Source organism: Ursus arctos, unplaced genomic scaffold, assembly GCF_023065955.2.
Source record: "Ursus arctos isolate Adak ecotype North America unplaced genomic scaffold, UrsArc2.0 scaffold_6, whole genome shotgun sequence".
In the NCBI taxonomy this organism is placed as follows: domain Eukaryota; kingdom Metazoa; phylum Chordata; class Mammalia; order Carnivora; family Ursidae; genus Ursus; species Ursus arctos.
Window position 1 is genome coordinate 75,985,619 of NW_026623078.1, and position 20,460 is coordinate 76,006,078.

Sequence of the window (20,460 nt, forward strand, 5' to 3'; positions counted from 1 at the left end):
AGCTAAAGACATTTGAGAAGAAATGAGAGGAGCAGACATAACTTAATAGCAGTAGACTTCTGGGTTAATGTGGTGACTTGACCACGTGTCTTCATTCCTTCTTCCTTCCATAATCCCACTAAAATGATACTAAAATCATAAAGAATACAATCTTCCAAAAATAAGAACTGAAGACAAAAAAGGATGACAGAATTCAACAAGTATTTGGAAAAGCAGGTGTACGCAGAGAAAAAGAGAAAAGTGCATACCCCAAACAATAGGGGTCCCTGCCTCCCTGGCCTTTGTTGTTTCTAGAATGCCATTGTAGGCAATCACCAGACAGGGGGCTGAGGGAGCTGAACAGTGCCAGGAGACATACCTCTGGAGACTGACATTTAGAATGCTCCAGATAAAAAAGCTGTCTTGGGGTGACTGGGTGGCTCAGGTGTTTGGGCATCTGACTCTTGATTTTGGCTCAGGTTGTGATCTTGGAGTCCTGGGATTGAGCCCCGGGTCAGTCTCTGCACTCAGCAGGGAGTCTGCTTGAGATTCTCTCTCAAGAAAAGAAAAGAAAAGAAAAGAAAAGAAAAGAAAAGAGGAAGGAAGCAAGAAAGCAAGAAAGAAGGAAAAAAGCTGTGTCGACATCCTAAAACCTAAAAAGGCAGCTCACTGCATTCTTGACAGGCCCTGCTGACATATATGAGCTTACCATCAAATTTTGGGGGCTTTGCTCTCAAATATGAATGGGCAGTGACGGATGATAAGATAATTGAGGAAATCTTCCAAAATGAAAGCAAGAGACCAAAATAACAAGTTGGGGGTGGTGGTGATAGGGGAACCAGAGGCAGTAAGAAAAAAAATATTTTATAAAATATAATCAAATCCTCAGAGACCTAAAATACTGTATCTATGAAACAACAAGAAACTATAAAAAAGATCACCCAAACCTCCCAACTAATTGAGAAAAAGGGCTTTGGAAATCGAAAATATGACAGCCAAATAAACAAGTCGACTGACCAGTGGGAATAAAAGGTTGAAAATAATCTAAAACATAACATAGACAAACAGGACAGAAAAGAGAGGAAAATTATAAGAACCACCCGGGGAGTCCAACACTATATGGTAAGGCATTTTAGGAGAATAAACAGGAGAAAAAAAAACAGATGGGAGGAATGACAAGAAACATTTACAGAACTGAAGAACTAAAAATCCCAAGGAGAAGGTTAATGCGCGCACCACGGCACATGAAGAAAGTTCGTAGAAACTTTGGGGGAAAAAAAAAGACTAACATTTTCTTTTTTCTTTTTTTTTTTTTAAAGATTTATTTATTTGAGAGAGAGAGAGAGAGAGAGAGACAGCAGGGCCAAGAGGCAGAGGGAGAGGGAGACTCTTTAAGCAGACTCCCTGACGTGGGGCTCGATCCCAAGGACCCTGAGATCATGCCCTGAGCCGAAATCAAGAGTTGGACGCTTAACCAACTGAGCCACCCAGGTGCCCCAAAAGACAAACATTTTCTAAGTGAAGATAAATGAACCCCCTCCGCCAGACCCCACATGTCACACACAGAGAAATGGGAATCAAAGACGCATCGGATTTTTTCATTAGCAAAGACTGGAAATAAGAAAACGGTGGAGCGATGCCTTCAATAGTTCAAGCGAATATGGTTATAAAATTAGGATTTTACATTCAGCCAAACTTCATTCTGTGTGATGGCAGAATGAAGATATTTCTGGACATGCCAGAATCTGAAAAATTTCCCTCCTGTAGAGCTGTTCTCTGGAAACGGCTGGAAGTAGTGTGCCAGCTGAATATGGGACTATGCCAGGAAAAAGGAGGCAGGAGAGCCCCCACAGAGGGGCGGCCCAGGACGACAGCTGCACTGCTGATCTAAGAGCTCTGCAAGGATTCTCCAGGACAGCAAAGAAGGGACTGACAGAGAACCTGATGATAATCCATATATAATCATCGTTACAACGTACAGAGTGTATTTTCTAAACAGAAACATTATTAATAGGTGTCGGAACAGCTAACGAAAGTTCACAAAAGATTCAAATAGAACCAAGCAAATGAAGAAATGAGGCAATTATTTCATTAAGGAAAAGCAAAAAATGGTGCTATAAGAATGGAGATCCCATTACAACACACCAGTTGACTGGCACCGAACATCTGCACTCACAGAAGTTCCAAACTGACAACTGGTTTATCTATAAACTGCTGCATGAGCCACACTGGATGAACGGAGGAGGGGGACGTGGTGGAGGTACTTGTGCATGAGAGCTAAGCCCTCATGAGCTGCAGCAGCACGTCGGGTGAAGCAGGAAGGAGCAGCAAGAGCTCACCGAGGAACAGACACAGACAAACCCGGGAGCACGTAGCAGTGGGAAGAGGAGAGGGAGCAGCAGGACGGGAGGGCTGGCCGACCACCGCTGTGTCTTTCCATGAGAAGCATGCCCACGGCCTACTTGAGATTCCCTCTCCCGTGCCTCATTAGGAAAGGGAACCTGCCTCACCAGGGGCAGCACAGATCACTGAGCTCAGCTTCTGGGGGGCAGCACAGACATTCGTACAGCGTGTAAGGACTGCTGTGATGGGCGCCCGGTCTGCCCTAGAAGCTTTATGTTCTCTGATAAACTCTTGCCGAAACCACTGTTACCGGGGCTTCTATTATACACAGAGTAAGTCTCAACAGATGCCAAGTACTATTTAATGTCTGATGTATGGGTATTGTTTTGACCAAATATTACTGGTCATTAAAAAACTTGCTAGAAACTGATTGAGGGCCAAGCGTATGCCAGGCAGCAGTGGCAATTACTTCAACATGTTATGTTATCACAGAAGCCTTGAGAAGTAGGTAATTTTTCTACTTTTTTTAACAGGTGAGGACCATCAAAGTTAAGTACCCTGGTTCAAAGTCTAAAACTGTTAAGGGGGCACCACCCAGATTCTCCCACGGTCTTTGATTCCCCAGTTTGCGGTCTTAACCATCATGGCTCACTGCCTCCTGGGTCCTAAATGAAGACCACTGACCAGCCCCCCTGGGTTCTCACAGCTAATAAATTGACTTCTTCTTCTTTTTGGGTATATCATTTTGTTTTCTGTAATTCATAGTCAAATGAGTCCTGTCACATCAAATAATCAAATACTTATTTCTCGTGTTTTTTTTTTTTTTTTTTTTTTTTTTTTTACTTCCTGTACCACTATACAGAGTGAGGAAGAAGCCTATCTTAGGAAAATAATTTGTTGCCAGGGACTTATTTAAAAAGAAAAATAAAAATCTTTCTGGTGAAATCCTAAAATGAGGACCCACTTAACTCCCGATTTCCAGATGTGGATAATTCTCTCATTCTTTCAGTAACTATTCCCTATGCACTAGCTATGTACCCAAGGTTCTGCTAGGCCCTGGGAGATAAGCACCAAACACAGGGATGATGTGGTCACTGTGCTCACTGAGGTCAGATGCTCGAGGTCAATACAGACTAGTGAACAGCCAGACACGTTCGAATACAGTTGAGGAAAGAGCCATGAAGGGCATCTGGATTGTCTGAAAACCACTGATGTTCCGTGATATTTGTAATACTGACCAGCAGGTACTTCAAGCTCTTCCACCAACGCAAAGACTGTTACAAAAATACAGTTATACCACCCAATACTGGTAGTACTTTAGTTGACAGAGCACATATTGTGTCTTGTTTTGTTATTTCCATGTCCTACAAAAGAGATCTATTCCACAAGTCTAGCGCAAAGGTTTTTTCTCCCTTTTGTGGACTCTTGGCCCTTTGGTGTGTACTCAGTTCTATCCCCAGCCCAGTGCATGCAGCTGCCTCCGGGCAGGGCCGGACTTAGCTCACAAGTATGAGCATTCATACAGCAAGACAGGATGGCCCACAGTATTCACTTACATCACTGACCACTTTAAGAACCTTTTTTGTTCTCAGCTGCATTTATAACTGTCAATGCATAAAAGTATTCCTAAGGCAGCAAGTCTCCAGCAATGCACTGCTCACATAAGCATTTACAGAAGTAGCCTGGCAAAAAACAAATTTAATCCTGAATTTGTTTTTCTTTTGTTTGTGTTTTCATTCTGCTGTTCTTGCTGTCGACGGAAATGGCTTTTATTCTCTTATGTTTCCAGCTATCCAAGTTCACAGCCAAGATTTTTATTAAGTGCTTTAAAATCCATTTCTCCTCCCACCCCACCCCCTGGTAGTACAGATGTCTCTGAATAAGAATAAGAATAACGAAGGACGGGTGGGGTGCCTGGGTGGCTCAGTCAGTGAAGCGTCTGCCTTTGGCTCAGGTCATGATCCCGGGGTCCTGGGATGGAGCCCCGCATCGGGCTCCCTGCTCAGTGGGGAGTCTGCTTCTCCCTCCCCCTCTGCCCCTCCCCTCCACTCAAACTCTCTCTCTCTCTCAAATAGATAAAATCTTTAAAAAAGAAAAGACACAGGAAGGTGGTACTATCCGTACAGGATGAAGATGAGCCAGGCCCGTACCACGCACCTCACGTGCATCAGCTAGCTCCACACTCCGGCAATGACGCCAGCAGGCCGGCCCGCCGTGCCCATCAGGCGCTGCTGCGCCAGCCCTGGTAAAGGCCAGCACGACACCGCCTACCTAGCTCCGTGAGCTTCTGCAATCTCTGCAGCCTCTCCAGGCTTCGTCCCCCGAACCACACACAGACAGTGAGGTCACCGTGCGGAGGTCACGCACACAGGAACACTGCGCGCAGGCCCTGGCAGGCAGAAGGACGTCACGAACACTAGCTGTTGTGACTTCCTAATTGCTAGGTGGGAATGTCAATAGTCTATAGTTAAGTGCTAACTATAATTAAAGCAAAGTTGCACCAGTCAGATCTACAGCCTGACAGCTAGTAGCAGCAGCCACGAGCGCTGAAACACTCGGCAGTGATCGCACACCTCGCTCCAGACGACGAGGCAGATGAACCCCTTCTCATTGGGTCAGCACACCCAAACCCTTCGGCCTTACAAGGACGTACTACACAAGCTGTTGTCCACAAGAGAGGAGTCTTCCAGTTAACTGTTTCTTAAGAAATTCAAGACTATAATAAACAAAAAGCTACTTACAACTTTGTCTCATAATCTTTCCAAGCTTTGTCAAATGGCTTCTTGAGATCCTTAAGGAAAGAGAAAATGAGACTGAGATTGAATTTACTTTTGCTCCAAGGGCAATAAATAATTCTAAAAGAACATCTCAGCAAAAGTGCTTTCCTTTATAGGACGTGTGAAGCTTGACACAGACACTCTCACGCCCAGCACAGCACACATCCCCCGCGAGGAGCCTGCGCAGGCAGGAAGGGGCGAGCTTCCCAGGGAACCCGTGAAGCAGGACTCGGCGGCCCGGAGAGGCTGGGTTGGGGGTCGCCAGTGGCGTGGCCAAGACTCAGCACAGACTGCCCGCACCCACGCAGGCTCTCACCGATATTCCGGAAAGCGCCTCATCTTATTCCTCAGTCAATAACACTATGTGAAGTGGCACATCTTTTCCAATGATCATTTTCCAAGTACTTTTTTATGCTAAAAATATTCAGAGTGTCTTTCAAATACAAGTACCACTCTCCTCCTGAACGACAAAAAAATCAATTCTTTCCAGTTAAAGTGAAAATCAAATTTCTGAACACTTACTCCTTTGACTCCTTTCAGGTCTCCTTTTAACAAGGAGTCCAAGGTGAAGATCACATTGTGGCTCAGACCCTGGAGCTGGAAAGCAGAGCAAAGAGGGGAGACGGTTAGAGGAGAAGTGCACACAGAATAATAAACTCAGCGACTGCTGCCGGGGCATCTCACACACACCGGGCTCTGTGGAAGGGCTTTCGTGCACCAGGTCACAGACCCTGAGGGCTGCCCCGAGGTTGGGTGGCAAGACCAGCCTCCCCCTCAGCACAGGGGCAGAGAGCTGGGGGCCCGGGCTCTGGATGACCACGCGGCAGCAGGCGTGCACCTGTGTGAATAATCCCTCGAATGATCTGCAGACCCGCCACTGCTCCCCTACTGACACGGTCGACCTTAATTTGACTTTTTTTCAACTGCCTCTGTCAGAGGAAGGAGGGAACTACCCAACTGGCTTGTACCACTCTTTTTCATATGCTTCTGTGGCCTCTGTCACTATCTGAAATTACCTGGTTTGTTTATATGTATACTCTCTGCCCCCCACCAGAACATAATCTCAATGAGGGCAGGGACCCCGACTGTCCTACTTACTGTATCCTCTCTGTGTCCATATGCATTAAAAAGACAAGATATTCAGGAAGCACAATTTAGAGCAGGGTGCAGGGTTTTCACTGTTCCAAGGAAGTGGCCTGTGCCTCCTTGATTTTAAGATGGTACAAAAGATGGTTGTAGAGAGCCAAGAAGACCCCTAGCACTTTGAAGAAATCAGGTTTAGTTGCGTGGAACCAAGACTGCAGGGCCTTGCAGAACCAGGTGATAGCTGGAGAGGCTGGAGGGCTCCCTCACCCAGGAAATAATCTGACTCCTGGGAAAGAGTGTGCTCATTTGTCACTCCAGCCAGCCAGCCAGCCACCCTTCCATCACCACTGACCAATTACCTGCTCTGTGACACCCACCATGCCAGCAGCTCGCTACATGAAGGTGAATAAAACACTTCCTGCCTTGAGACAGCTCACATCCCAGGGACAGAGGAGGTCACAGTATGCAACTGACTCTGCCACACCTTGCCACTCCAAGTGATGTCCAGAGGCAGAAGGAGAACATGGCGAGAAGGACCCGGGCTGACACTTGGAGGCTTTGTGTAGGACCCTCTGAACCACATCTGTCACTCGAGGACGCTATCACCCACTGCAGCCGGCTGTGAAGGAGCTAGTTAATACACCTGACAAGTGCTAGTGTGTTCCGGGACACCTAAGAAGTGCTGAATACATGTTTATTTTTAACGTCCAAATGGATGTTAAATAAGAAATAGGAACAAGGCCATGTGGAGCAGAAGGGACACCTTCTGCCAACTCCTGCCTACTGCTCTCATCTGGGGCTTCCTGAAGCTTGCCATTCTACCTTTGCCTCCCTGGCCACCAATGAACACACAAGGTTAGTTGTCCAGGGCACACACCACCAGAGGGCCTGGACCGAAAACAACCAACTCTTTCTTTTTTCAAAGACAAAGAGATTCTGAATACCAACACGATTTTGTCTATGCAATGACACTAACGCCACACAGAGAAACTGCCTGGCTGGCAGGTGCTAACAGCGAGAGCCACAGATTCACTCTTCATTCTGTGAGGTCAAGGGCCTTGGTTCCTGGGAAGCGGGGTGAAAAACATCTTAGATACTATAACAGCTGTGGCTCTCCAAAGGGCCAAAGTACATAAACCTGATATACAGAGTATATCTGTTCTATTAAAACCTCATGGGGGAAGTGATTAGCTAAAAAAATGTCTTTAAGTGGCACCTGACTGGCTCAGTCGGTACAGTGTGTGACTCTTGATCTCAGGGTTGTGAGTTCGAGCCCCATGCTGGGTATAGAGATTTCTTAAAAATAAAATCTTAAAAAAAATGTATTTAAAAAGTCTCCTTGGGAGGGGTGGGGCAGTTTGCAGGTAATAATAAAGAAAAAGTTGACAAACACTGGCCTTAGGTATGAGATGGGAAAAATAAAGATTACTAGGACTCACTCTCTGCTGTAGACGATTAGCTGCAATACTAGTGTGCTCTGGGTCCTCGTGAGCTCCTTCCTGAAATGTGAGCCTCCGGCACCCACTATCCTGTGAGCCACAGGCGTCTGTGCAGAATGTGGTAAGTGAGGCAGGCACCTGCCCTCCACTAGTCAGGCCAGTCTCCACCTTTCCTCGTTTCGTAGACATCCTTAACATTATTTTCTCCAAAACATTTACCATCCCTCACCATTGGTTTCCTCATGTGTTTGCTGTATCCTCAATTTGAATGCAAGCTCTTGGCGAGTAGGGTCTGTATGTTCACTGCCGTATTTCCAGAATCTAGAACATTGCCTAGCACACAGTAGGTGCTCAGTAAGTCTTTGTAGAGTGAAGAAAAAACAGAATCACGTGAGCACAAGGTTCTTCTCTGTAGGACTGTTCATTTTTTAAAATTCTTTTTAAAGATTTATTTATTTTAGAGAGCATGGGGGAGGGGCAGAGGAAGAGAGAGAGAGACAGAGAGAATATCAAGCAGACTCTCCACTGAGCATGGAGCCTGACGTGGTGCCCGATCCCACAACCCTGAGATCACAACCTGAGCCGAAATCAAGAGTCGGACGCTTAACCGACTAAGCCACCCAGGCACTCCTAGGACTGTTTATACTGAGGTAAAGCTTAGTGCTTGTCAATAGGGAACTAGTTAAATAAACTATGGAAGTTCTAAACAATAGCCATAAAAATGAGAAAGTTCTTTACGTCTAACTTCAGAAGTATCTCCAAGATAAATTGTTACACGATAAAAGCAAAGTGTAAAACAGTATTCATAGTATACAAAGTTTTGTATAAAAAGAACAGGACACCTGGCTGGCTCACTGGGTGGAACATATGACTCGTGATTCTGGAGTTGTGCGTTCAAGCACCATGATGGGTGCAGAAATTACTTAAATAAGTAAATAAAACTTAAAAAAAAAAAAAGGACAGAGAACAAAAAAAATGGGTTTATGTTTAAATTATTGAAAGCATATAGAGTAAACTGCTGGTACTGTTTCCCTGCAGGGACAGAGGCTGGGTGTGCAAGGAGCGAGGGTGGGGGAAGAGCCTTTTACTGTGGACCTTTCTGCATGAAAAACATTTTTTTTGTATCATGTACTGTATTGTTTATTCAAAAACAAGCAAAAAATTCTAAAACAAAAAATGAGAGGACAGTGACTATAAACCATTTTTATTTTCACCAATGCCTCAAATCCATTGTGAAATGGAGCAGGGAAAAAAAATACATTAATGTTATTGCCACCTTGGTCTGAAGGCTGTATTACAACAATGAAAGAATTATGAAACTCTGTGGTTAGTACTGAATGTGGGAGTTGTTCGGAAGGAAAAGTCCCTCAAAAGCCAAGTACTGACCACACAACAGACAAACGCTGTAAGCTTTCAGTGCTGCCATCGTGGTCAGGCATGGGGCAGGAGGAGGTGGGCCGTAGCTGCGCTGGTGGAAAACCCCAAGAATTAAGAATTTCTTTGTGGTTATCCACACGCATACTCTTGGGAGCTGATAAGAAACCAAGAAGGCCAAATATGGTGCATTATGAATTCAGACTCTTTCCAGTGACGAGACTAAGGAAAAGCCCCAGGAAAAAAAATTGAAACTTAAACTTTCCCCACCTTACTTCCCAGGAAAAAGCAGGTTAAGTTGCAAAAACTGGCAAAGGAGACTGGTTTTTTGGGTGTTTTTTAAAACATTTTATTTATTTAATAGAGAGAGAGCATGAGCGAGGGTAGGCAGAGACAGGGAGAGAGAAAGAGAATCTCAAGCAGACTCCCCACTGAGCACAGGGCTCGACGTGGGGCTTGATCCCACAACCCTGAGATCACGACCTGGGCCGAAATCAAGAGTCGGATGCTTAACTGACTGAGCCACCCAGGCGCCCCCAACGGAGACTGGTTTAAGTATCAAGTAAATAGTAACGACTTGTCACCATGAAGATACAAAGAAAAGTCAAAAAGAAGACAGACTCATTTCAAGAAAAGGAAACTTTTAAGAAATATTTATTGAGGAGCCAAACAAAATTTCCTTCCCTGGAGATATCAATGAAGAGAAGACCTATTTTCTCCAATATCTGAAGGTACTGCTGTGTGACAGTGATGGATTACATGACTTGACAGTTGTAGGATTCTGTGATTCTCCTGCTTTTTTATTTTCCAGTCCTTTCAGGAATCTCTCCCAGGGCCTGAACAAGGCTCGCAACCTGACGCATAACAAAAGCATCTTCAGGGTCACCAGAAGGAGGCCAACATAACACAGTAATAAAATCAGTGGACAACCTTCCTTGTACCACCTTCATTATCCTCAATGGATTTTTTTAAAAGGCTTTCGCATCTATTAAATCATTATTTCCCATTAATTTTACTAAAATTCTATTGAGTATTCCATTCCCATTTACTCAAGTACCAACCTATTTCCTTTCCTTTAATGATAAAGTTGAATCAACGTAAGTTCTTCACACGAGTCAAGATAACATGAGGATGAAGGATAGGTTTCTAAAAGCACCTCTTTTTCCACTTTAGTAAGCAAACACATTAACAGCCTTTAAGGAATGATGTTTGGGTGTGGTAGATATATCTGCTTTCCAAACAAACTGCTGTCTGTTTCCTTCCTCACAAAGAGGAAACGTCCCCCGCAAGTATATACATCAAGCCCAACCAGAAATTTGGAATAAAGACAGGAGGAGGCTGAGGTCTGTCCTTTTCATTATGCAAAAGTGGCTTGTTTAAGGCAAACAAACTGTAATTAATAGTGGTTTTGATCAAAATAACCACTTATCCCTTACAACTGCGCAGACACTACACACGCAACCTGTAAGCCCAGACGTGAGAGAGCACTTCACGATCAGCTTTCCTCTAAGTATCTGCCCTAATTTTTTTTTAACCCCGTTAGAGTTCTTACAAAATGAAATTATCTTATTTCGTTGCTGATGTGTCACCTGTCTTGCCTCTCTAGAAGGTATGCTTCTGAGTTAAGGGGAGGCATGTCATCCATTTTGTCCCCTAACTGACCAGTACCCAAAGCAGGATCCAGGGGGCTTCTGGCCGGCCCGGGGGGCTCCCTACCACCCCACAGGAGCACAGGCAGAGGGGGCAGTGACTCAGCAGCGCCTCGTTCCCTTCCCCGTGTGAGAGCAGCACAGCTTTACACACGGTGCCCCCACAACGCCCACATGCACATGGCACCGTATCAATTAACGAGGACAGAATTTGCTTGCTTTGCCATCCCGCATTAATTCTGACATTCCTTCTCCACTGCCTGCTGGTGCTCTCTCCTTCCTCTCTACAGACAGACACAGTTTCGCTGAAAGTAAGGCTCATGTAAATCTGCTGACTTGCTCAACACATTGGAAAATCCAATTAAAATAATGAGCCAGCTCCCAGCAGTTAAGTCTACGACTCCCTGAAATAAATGAGGTATTCTGTCTGGTGTGTTAACTCCTTCATGGCCTACTCACGCACCTTCATGGCACCCTGTCATCAGGCCGATTCCAGGGTGTCATGATACACAGGAAAGAGTTCTCAGCAGGAGCTGAGAAGCCTAGAGGAATGTGGCCACTCATTACTCCTGGCCTGGGTGACTTTGGGCAAACCGTTAACCTTACTGACTTGGTTTTCTGATTTTAAAGTGGGTGTCCTGGCACCTTCCTCAACTAGCCCAGGCTGTGCGGCTGGATCAGGGAGAAGGATCCCACAAAGCTCCCACTTCGCAGCAAGCCACAGGGTCATCTGCCTCCACGCCACTGCTCCACTGGCTACTCCTGATAACCCTGGAGGTGTTACTAAGTCCGGTGCTCAAACACACTTAGAGAGTTGGAGCGGTCAAACCACAACCCAGGGCTGACTCCAAAGTCAGTGAACTGTCTACAGCACTATCTCCTTGCCGATTACCAGGACGTTTTGAAGACTGTGACAGACTACACATAAAAATGGACAAATGTTATCAACAAGGACCGACCTACTGAACTACTACTGAACTAAGCTTTACTGCATTTGGTTGCATATGCATTAAGGGGATACAAAGAATACTGCTCACAGGTTGAGGGTACTTACAAATCCAGCACCGATGAGAGCTCATGTTCCCACCTCATCCACTGCTCACACATTTGTAATGGTTTATGCTTCACAGCTGCCTGAGTGCCCAGGGGCTCACAGGGTCAAGCAGGTGACATATAGTTAGCGAGGTATGTCTGTGGACAAGTCATTCAATCTTTAGAGACTCGGTCTCCTTGCTTGTAGTGGGAATGGTAAGGCCGCCGGCTCGGGGTGCTGCAGCACAGATACTGGGTGCTCCGCATGCCAAATGCCTCCCAACACAGACTCTTAATAAAATGTAACTAGGTTTACTTTCTCACACTTGAAAAGCTCAGTGCTAGTGGAGGAAAAACTACAATGAGAGCATTTCAGATACTAGGATAGGTCTTTTGAGGCTGGGGTGGAAGGTGGGAGGACTCCCAAATGTCCTCCATATTGCAGCACAGTCTCTCCAATAGCAGGCTTTATGCTTGTTTCCCTGCCTCACTCTGCAAGGGAGTCTCTCCAACTGTAAGGTAATGTATCCTATTATAGATCGTGCTCTAATCCAGGCAGAGCAGCCTGAATTAGATTTATTAAAATGACAGATGGTGCTGTGTTTAACATATGTTATCTAAAGTTATTGCTCACAACAACTCAGTAAGATGATTCTTGGTCTTACCCAATTAATAAGGAAACAGGCTCAGAGAGGTTAAGCAACTTGCCCAAGGTCAAACAGTGAGTAAGCAGATGGTTAGGTTTTTAATTAACGTTCTTACTGACTCCATTCTCATTTCCTGAGTCCTACTAGTCAAGTGATCTTTTAAAGTGACTATCATATCATATCACTCTCTTGCTCAAAGGCCATCAATGTCTTCCCATGGACCTGGATTCAAATCCAACCTCCCAGTTTAAGTCAGGCCCTGGCAACCTGTCTGAAGCCCCTCTACCCGTTCCCACTGCCCATCAACCATGTCAGCCCTTCTTCCGGTTCTCAATCCATCAAGCTATGTCCCCCACGCACACGCTCTACCTTGAGCCTGGACCACTCTTCCTTTGGCTACTGGCAAAGAGCCTCCTATTCTAGTCTCCATGCCTCCTCTTCAGTGAGGTCTTGAGCCCACTTCTATATCAGTCTGATTTCCCTTTGGTCTTAACTAGGCAGAGGAGGCTCACTTTCAGAGCACAGTGCATTTTACAAGCACTTGATTGTTTCTTTACTGTCTAGAGCAAAGCTTCTTGAAGGCAGGAGCTATGGCCGTTTTGTCTACCACTGTGTTATACCAAACTCCTAGGACAGTGGAGACATGCCAAATAAAATGCTTGTTGATGGAGTAAATGACTGAACAAATATACTCCTCTCCATACCTGGGAAAGCTGTTCCAAGGTTCAGAAGGGTTACACAATCTGAGCCGGTTTTGGTCTTTCGGGAGCACGCTGCACTTCCGGATTAGAAGGCAGGGAGGTGGGGGCAGATTTAGGAGAAGGACAGGAGATTAGCTCTGCTCCCAGGATATGGCTGGGGGTGACACACCAAGGGTACCTTTCATTCAGCAGCTGCCAGGCTTGTCTGACAACTGGAGAAGAAGGGTGTTCTAGACTTGAACCTGCCTCCACCTGGCTGTGTGGGTAGAGGCTGGTCACTTCTCATTTCTGCCGCTGACAAAACAAAAGGTCTACAAGGTCTCTCATATACCTTCCAGGTACAGTACTCTTATAGCTTAAAATGAGCTACTGAGGTATGACTGAACGCACCAGAAAAAAATCCAGACCAATTGGATGAGAACAGGCAGAGGGAGTTGCTCACGCTGTCTCACAGCAGGATGTGGAAAGGATGTGGCCCCGTCCCCCTGCCTCCAACTAAGTAACAAAAACAGTAACTAAACAATTCTGTAGTGATGCTGAAGAGTTAGAAGGGTCAGTTCATCGTTCCTACCAAATCCCAGATTGTTTTATATCGTCCATAATGTCTACTGTAAAACTTCTGGCACAATATAAACAGAACCTTTTGAAAAACTCTGAAATACCTCAAGAAAGTGAGCTTCTTAAATCTGACTGGAGCAAGAACAGACCAGGGTCTTGGGCTCCAGGCAGTTTCTCTCCAGTTCCTAACTGACTCGAACAATAGGGAAGGAAGGGGAAATAAAAATATGCAAACTGAATTCACACAGTAATGAGGGCCAACATCGAAATACTCTATTGTCAGGGCACATGCAGAAATTTCAAATGATGCCCTCGAAGCTTGTTCTCAAAGGTGAGAACACGGCAACAATGCAGACGTTCCACATAGGAGACTGGGGAAATAACTTCTGGGGCGAATAAATGATGGACATTCTGTAGAGCTGTCAGAAATGAAGTCACGGACACTGCCGAGGGGTCCTGCAGACCCTGCTGGGGGGTACATCACGGACTGCGGGAGAGGCTCTAGGCTCCCTACCCCATCTCAACTACGGTAGCTCTGCGTTAAGAGGCTATATGCTTCCAATTAAGCAAAGGTCTGAGGCTACAGTGCTTTACAAATCCAGAAAAAAAATTTCAGAATACATAAATAAGTGAAAAATCAGGTTCTCAAATAGCACTATAGTATGAAACCAATGTGGTTAAAAAGTTATGGCGATAAATACACATCTGATAAAAAAGATTTATAAATAGAAAAAATATTAGAAGATACAGACGGATCTATCTCAGCCTATAAACAGTGTATTGTAAGGCTACTGGTGATTTTTATTTCAGTATCTTTCCCCCTGTATTTTCTAAGTTTTCAACAATGAACTGGTATTATTTTTGTAGAGTATTAAAAAGAAATACGACACAGAAACACAAGAGGGCGATATAATCAACCAGCAGCCGATTTCTCATTCAACTTGTACAACGTAGAAACCAGAGGGCAGGTATACAAGTAAAAATAATGAATTAGGGAACGAATTTGGCAGGACAAATTATAGCTTCTCTGTAACACTAGGGAATTCTTTATCTCTGTCCAGAATGACCATCCTCCCCTCACCCAGTCTGGTCCTTAGACCGCCAGTATTTGCATCACCCAGAACATGTTAGAAATGAAATCTCAATCTTAAATAGACACTCTGAGGGGGCACCCAACCACCCATGCTGAAACAAGCTCTCTAGGCGTGACGGCACCACTGCTTTACATGAAGCGCTGTCCAACAGAGAAGGAAAACCAAAGATCCTTTAGAGAAGGGAAGGCCTACAGTCAAATCGTGGAAGACACTTGTCTAAGGTCTAAGGCATATTCACCACGAGAAAAGCACAGCAGTGACTGCTCTAGGTGATCTGGGGAAGACCTAAGGAAAAGGGGGACCCAAATAACACCACTATGCTACAGGCATCAGGAAATGACTGAATTTAAGCAGAAAATACAGTTCTCGTGGAAGTTTCACAGAGAAAAACAGGTAGGTGTAAGCGTATCGGGGAATATGAGAATTCCTTAACGTAAAGTAATGCAATTATATTTTGTCTAATTCAATTTAAGCAAATGAGGGGTTAGATTTAACTTCATCTCCTACATGAAGAGTGAAAATGAAAGCACTATTATCCCTTATATTATGTGCCGCATCTGATTTCATTTGAGGATAATTATAAGAAAAGGGGGAGTAGCTATGACTTTTAAGCGCAAGATAAATGGTAAAGCAAAAGGAAGAAAGGCCAAGGTAGCTAGGCCTTTGTTTAAAAAAAGACATCTCGACCCTAAGGATTTCTCTACTGTGCTTGAAAGGATCGATCGACTGGCTCACAATCGACTTTCAGACCCTTAATTTCATTTCCATGCATGTCATCTACAATTTGCTATGTTTAAACTAGAACAAAACCATACTGGAGGTGATATCAAATTCCATTTTCCTTGCCTTCACTGAACATCTTTATCACACACTGTATGTTTGACAATGAAAAACTTTTACTTAGCACCTTCCTAACAAATTAAAAAATGTAATAAAATAAATGAGTGCAAGCACTCAGGGCTTACCACGTACCCTAACAGGAGGACACAGCAATGCCTCCTCGTAGACACCGTCTTCATTTAACTGGTAGGAAAGTAGGGGAGAGCAAAGTGCTGCTCCCTTTGCCGGGACTGCCCTACTCTGCTTGGTCCGTACCTTGTGCTTCCCCTCACTTGATCCTCGCTGAAAACGCTCAAATTAGCAATAATCGCACTTCGGATAAACCTCATTAGCTATGATACTGCCGCCCGCAAAGCTTGATCCTCACTGAAAATGTCAGAATCCAAATAATTTACCTAAATGGTGGCTATAATATTCAGCACCACTTGATATATTTCTATATGTCTTTCAGAAAAAGAATATTCTTGGATATTATGTCTGTGATGCCAACTGCAGCCAGGAAACCAAAAAAAAAAAAAAAAGAAAAAAGGTTTCTCTACTTGCAGGCACGAAAACAGGAAGTCGAATATACCTGGTCCCATCCCCGTGTCCATCTTTTCCTATAAAATGAAGTAGTACTTTAGTGTTAACTATGAAAATAGTCTGTACAAACAGTCTCTTAAACAGAAAGTGACAGACAAGCTCAGCACAGAGGCTGGAACAGAGTGAACATTTAGTAAATGCTGGCTAAGTCAGGACCACAATTTAGAAAGTCTTTACTTAAGAAAAACAAACAAACAAACAAACAAAACACACAGGGGCACCTGGGTGGCTCAGTTGGTTGGTGTCTGACTATTTTGGCTCAGGTCATGATCTCAGAGTCATGAGATCGGGCCCCGTGTTGGGCTCCACACTACTGGGGTCTGCTTGAGAGTCTTTCTCTTCTCTCCCCCTCTGCCCCTTCCCCCACTCACTCATGCTAAATAAATAAATAAATAAATAAATAAATAAATAAATAAAATCTTTTAAAACAAAAACCTGGAAGTATATATAGACTTTCACCTCACTCTCTAAATATCCAGTGTATCAGGGGCGCCTGGGCGGTTCAGTCAGTTGGGCTCAGGTGATGATTCCATGGTCCCAGGATCGAGCCCTACATTGGGCTCCCTTCTCAGCAGGGAATCTGTTTCTCCCTCTGCCCTTCCCTCCCATGCCTGCTCTCTCACTTGCTCTCTCTAAATAAAATCTTTTAAAATAAATAAATAAACAAACAAATAAATAAATACAAGTGTATCAACCAACACTTAATGCTGCTTAATGCTTCTAGTTCAGGAAAAGCACATGTGCAAACCTAAGAAAATAGTTATATAAATATCTATTAATTATTTATGGCCTAGTTCAAGGTGTCTCTTCTGGGAAGCCTTTCTCGATATCCTTGCTTTCTGGGTGAATGAATGAGTGAGTCACTGAATAAATGATTCTTCCTCTAGTGACCCAGCTTGCTAATTGGTGGAACAGAAAAGTGAACTCAGTTTTATCTGACTTCAAAGTCGTTCACTTCTGCCAGCTATCTGAACTTTCAACTGCTTAACACGGCTGGGCAGCAAGTCAATCAAAGGGCCTATTCACATTTAGTAGAATATGTAAGCTACTAGTTCAAGGCTGATCAGCAGCGTCTTTCTTCATGGTTAAACCTAGATGTACCAAAAGGCACCAAAAGGTATAATGTGAAAGAGGCAAAGTGTAAAAAGAAGCAACCAGCTTAAATAATCAGAAATTATATAGTGAAATGTAAATAAGAAATAAATTCCAGAAGAGCAGATATGAAATGGAATAAAATTAAACACAACACATGAAATGGATCACCTGATCCAGAAAACATCTAAATCAGCACGTCTCAAAGTGGTTCCATGCGAAGTTAATGTTTCTTATACAACAAGAAAGTCTGTGGTCAAATAAGTTAAAAAAAAAATGCAATTGGACCGGTCTCTTTAATAAGAGGATGTCTCCAAGCCTTTAATACACAAATGTGCACTGTAAATCCCCAAAACCAATATGGAGTACTTTTCAATCCAGAACTCTTGTCAAAGGCGGCGGCATGGAATTAGTGTTTCAGGGAAAACTCTCAGGAAAGGCATCTCAGATTCTGATACTCATGTTTCCAGACAGAGGGAGCCAGATGCATTGGGCCCAGCATGGCCATGGCACATGGCTGCACCTGGTGTACACAGCTCAAAGCAACCACCTGGCTTGTACATGTCACCCGCCACGCTCCCCTCACTAATCCGTGTTGCTGGTACTGCTGGCTGACAACAGCCCAGAAGAAGATACCCTAGCTGGGCTGTGGTACCTGCCCAAAAGTCTGGGTCTAGAGTGGGTCACCTCCTCCGAAAATCACAGGAAGTGGAGGTGAGGAGAGACTCAGAGGCAACATTCTGCAGAGGAATCTAAACCCAGTTCAAGAGAGAACACTGAATCTGAGGCAGGTTGGTGGAACAGCAGAATCTAGGTAAGAGGTCAGGGCTGGGATGGAAAATGGGAAATCAAGGAAGGGTGGAAGAGGTCAGAGGAGTGACTGTGAGGCTGTTTGGCAGAATTCTCTGAACAAACGAAAACATCTGCATTTGCTTTTCACAATGGCCTCCAGATTTGGGCCTGGAAAAGGAGCTCTGGAAGCTTCTGGGACCAAGATCATGTGGACAGAAGGCTGTTCGGTATCTTAGAACAGTGTTTGCCTTCCTCTGGCCACATCTTTGCCACTGTTTTACTTGCTACCCTTTCAATCAATACTTTTTACTTAAATAAATTAAAAGCAAACTTTGAATGAGGCCCATAAAAGGATGCCCACATCCTTGAGAGGCCGTCCAGTGTACTTCTTAAAAGCATGGGCTCTGGAGTAGACCATCTAGTCTGAATGCTGGCTCTGATACCTACCCTAGTGCTCTGTGCCTCAGTTTCCTCTGCTGTTCAATAAGGATAATTATGGCTACTACCTGGTAGGGCTGGTGTCAGGAGTGATAAGGCAGAAACAGTAATGCTCACCAATTATTCTACTTGCTCCCTTCTATTTCCTGTCCCCTGCCGGTGGGGCCAAGAACGCAGTTTAGGGTGGTGAACTAACACATCAGGGGAAGCGGTGATGAGCCTTCACACGATTCTGGAACTGCTCTTCCTCTGCTCTGGTGCAGCCCGTGGTGATGGGGCGGCCTCCACCCGCTGTAGCCTCCATCCGCCTCGGCCTCTGAATGACTGTTAGTGTGTGCAGCAGACCCCCTCGGTAGGCATGGGACGTGAGGAGGATAGAACCCCTTCCTATGTGCAGCCATGGAGATCTGGGGGTGAGTCTATCACTGCGGCAAATCCTACCCCCTTCTAGCGAGTACAACGCGTAACGTGCTTAACACGGTGCCTGGGATACAGAAAGCACACTCTAAATACACACTACTGTGATCACTATTACTTATCTAAATAACATTTAACCATAGGAATAATGAAAGCTTTACCTGCCTGAAGGTCCCTGAGGGTAAGACCAGCTCAATCTTGAAGAGAGATACTGATAAGCAAATGTCAGGGACATCCCAAGCATCCCAGCGCCAGCCTGAGACTTCCTCCCCCACATTTAGTCCTCTCTTATGGCTAATGAAACCTTCCCCTCCAAGGGACCAGCTTCTCTCTCCTCCCTCTCTCACAGAACCGCAGCTCTAAAACGTAGTCTCCGCTGGCGTCCAGATGTCGTGTGTGAGCCAGTTTCAAGTGGAGTAACACCGGACAACCGCAAACACATTTTCAATCAAGAGTGTTGTACACTGCTCGCGAAAGTCACAAGATGAAAATTCAGTCCTGTTTAAAAGGCATTATCTGAACTTCCTATTTACAATGTTTTTAATGTTCATCCTTACAAAGGAAAAAAAAAAAGCCAAAGAAAAATAAACCATTTTTAAGTTTGGCTGGGGGATACCACAGCATTTCTGTATATTGGATGTATTTAAGACAAGGTACCCCCATACTGATGAATGTTAAATTTGAATTCTATACAGGGAATCGATTATGCCTCAGTGATACCATGAAATATACTATGTAGCCTGTTACAGTGATTTTGCCATTTTATTTGTGTAGTCCTTCGAGAGCTAACAGGCTTTAAATAAAGTTTGCAAAGCGTATGTATAATTCAAGTTTTATTAAAAAAATTTTTTTTAAAGAATTCATTTATTTATTTTAGACAGAGAACATGTGCATGAGTGAGGAGGGGGAGAGGGAGAGAGAAAGAATCTCAAGCAGACTCCCCACGGAGCATGGAGCCCAATGTGGGGCTCAATCCCATGACCGTGAGATCATGACCTGAGCCGAAACCAAGAGCTGGAAGCCTAACTGAGGGAGGCACCCAGGTGCCGCAACTTTGTTTTGTCTAAAACTCACTTAGCAGCACCTGAATTCATGTGGTGGTAAGCTTTGACCTGAATTGAGGTGGGACTCAGAGTCTTTATCTCACTTCAGGTAAATATTCACAAGTTTCACTGCAAAAAACAGGTGGTGTTTAATTATAAACTGAAAAGTCACGGGGGGTCGGAGGAGAGATGTCACATAATATATGGCATATGCATCCTGCAACCACTCTGAAATCTGTAAAATTCTCAATTTTATCACCTTCTCTTTGTACAAATCTATAAAATTGTTTCAAAAGACATAGTATATTATTAGTATTAATGGAAGTTAGGATTATATAATGATCTTTATTTTATTAAAATTGTTTCATATTTCTCAAATCTTTATAGAAAACATGTACAACTTTTATAAGAGAAGAGGAAAAGAAAACCTCTCTCTTACCCACATGGACAGATCTCATTTCATGCAAGGTCTCACAATATCGACTACCACTGAAGCATGTCCGGACATGAGGGGATGCCTGGCAGATCAAATGCTAAACCCTTCCAATTACGGATTACCATTCTGCCAAAAGATAAG

At 44.3% G+C, this 20,460-nt stretch overlaps 1 protein-coding gene across 5 annotated transcripts in view; it reads right to left on the reverse strand.

Moving 5' to 3' along the window:
• ASAP1 (ArfGAP with SH3 domain, ankyrin repeat and PH domain 1) overlaps positions 1-20,460 on the reverse strand; it is a 340,245-nt gene that overhangs the window by 96,476 nt on the left and 223,309 nt on the right. For all 5 annotated transcript variants that reach the window (XM_026495401.4, XM_026495402.4, XM_057307952.1 and 2 more), the window contains 2 exons: positions 5,622-5,696; positions 5,064-5,113 (listed from right to left, as the gene is read on the reverse strand). In XM_026495401.4, the coding sequence (XP_026351186.1) occupies positions 5,064-5,113; positions 5,622-5,696 (125 nt within the window). The remainder of the gene's footprint in view (positions 1-5,063; positions 5,114-5,621; positions 5,697-20,460) is intronic.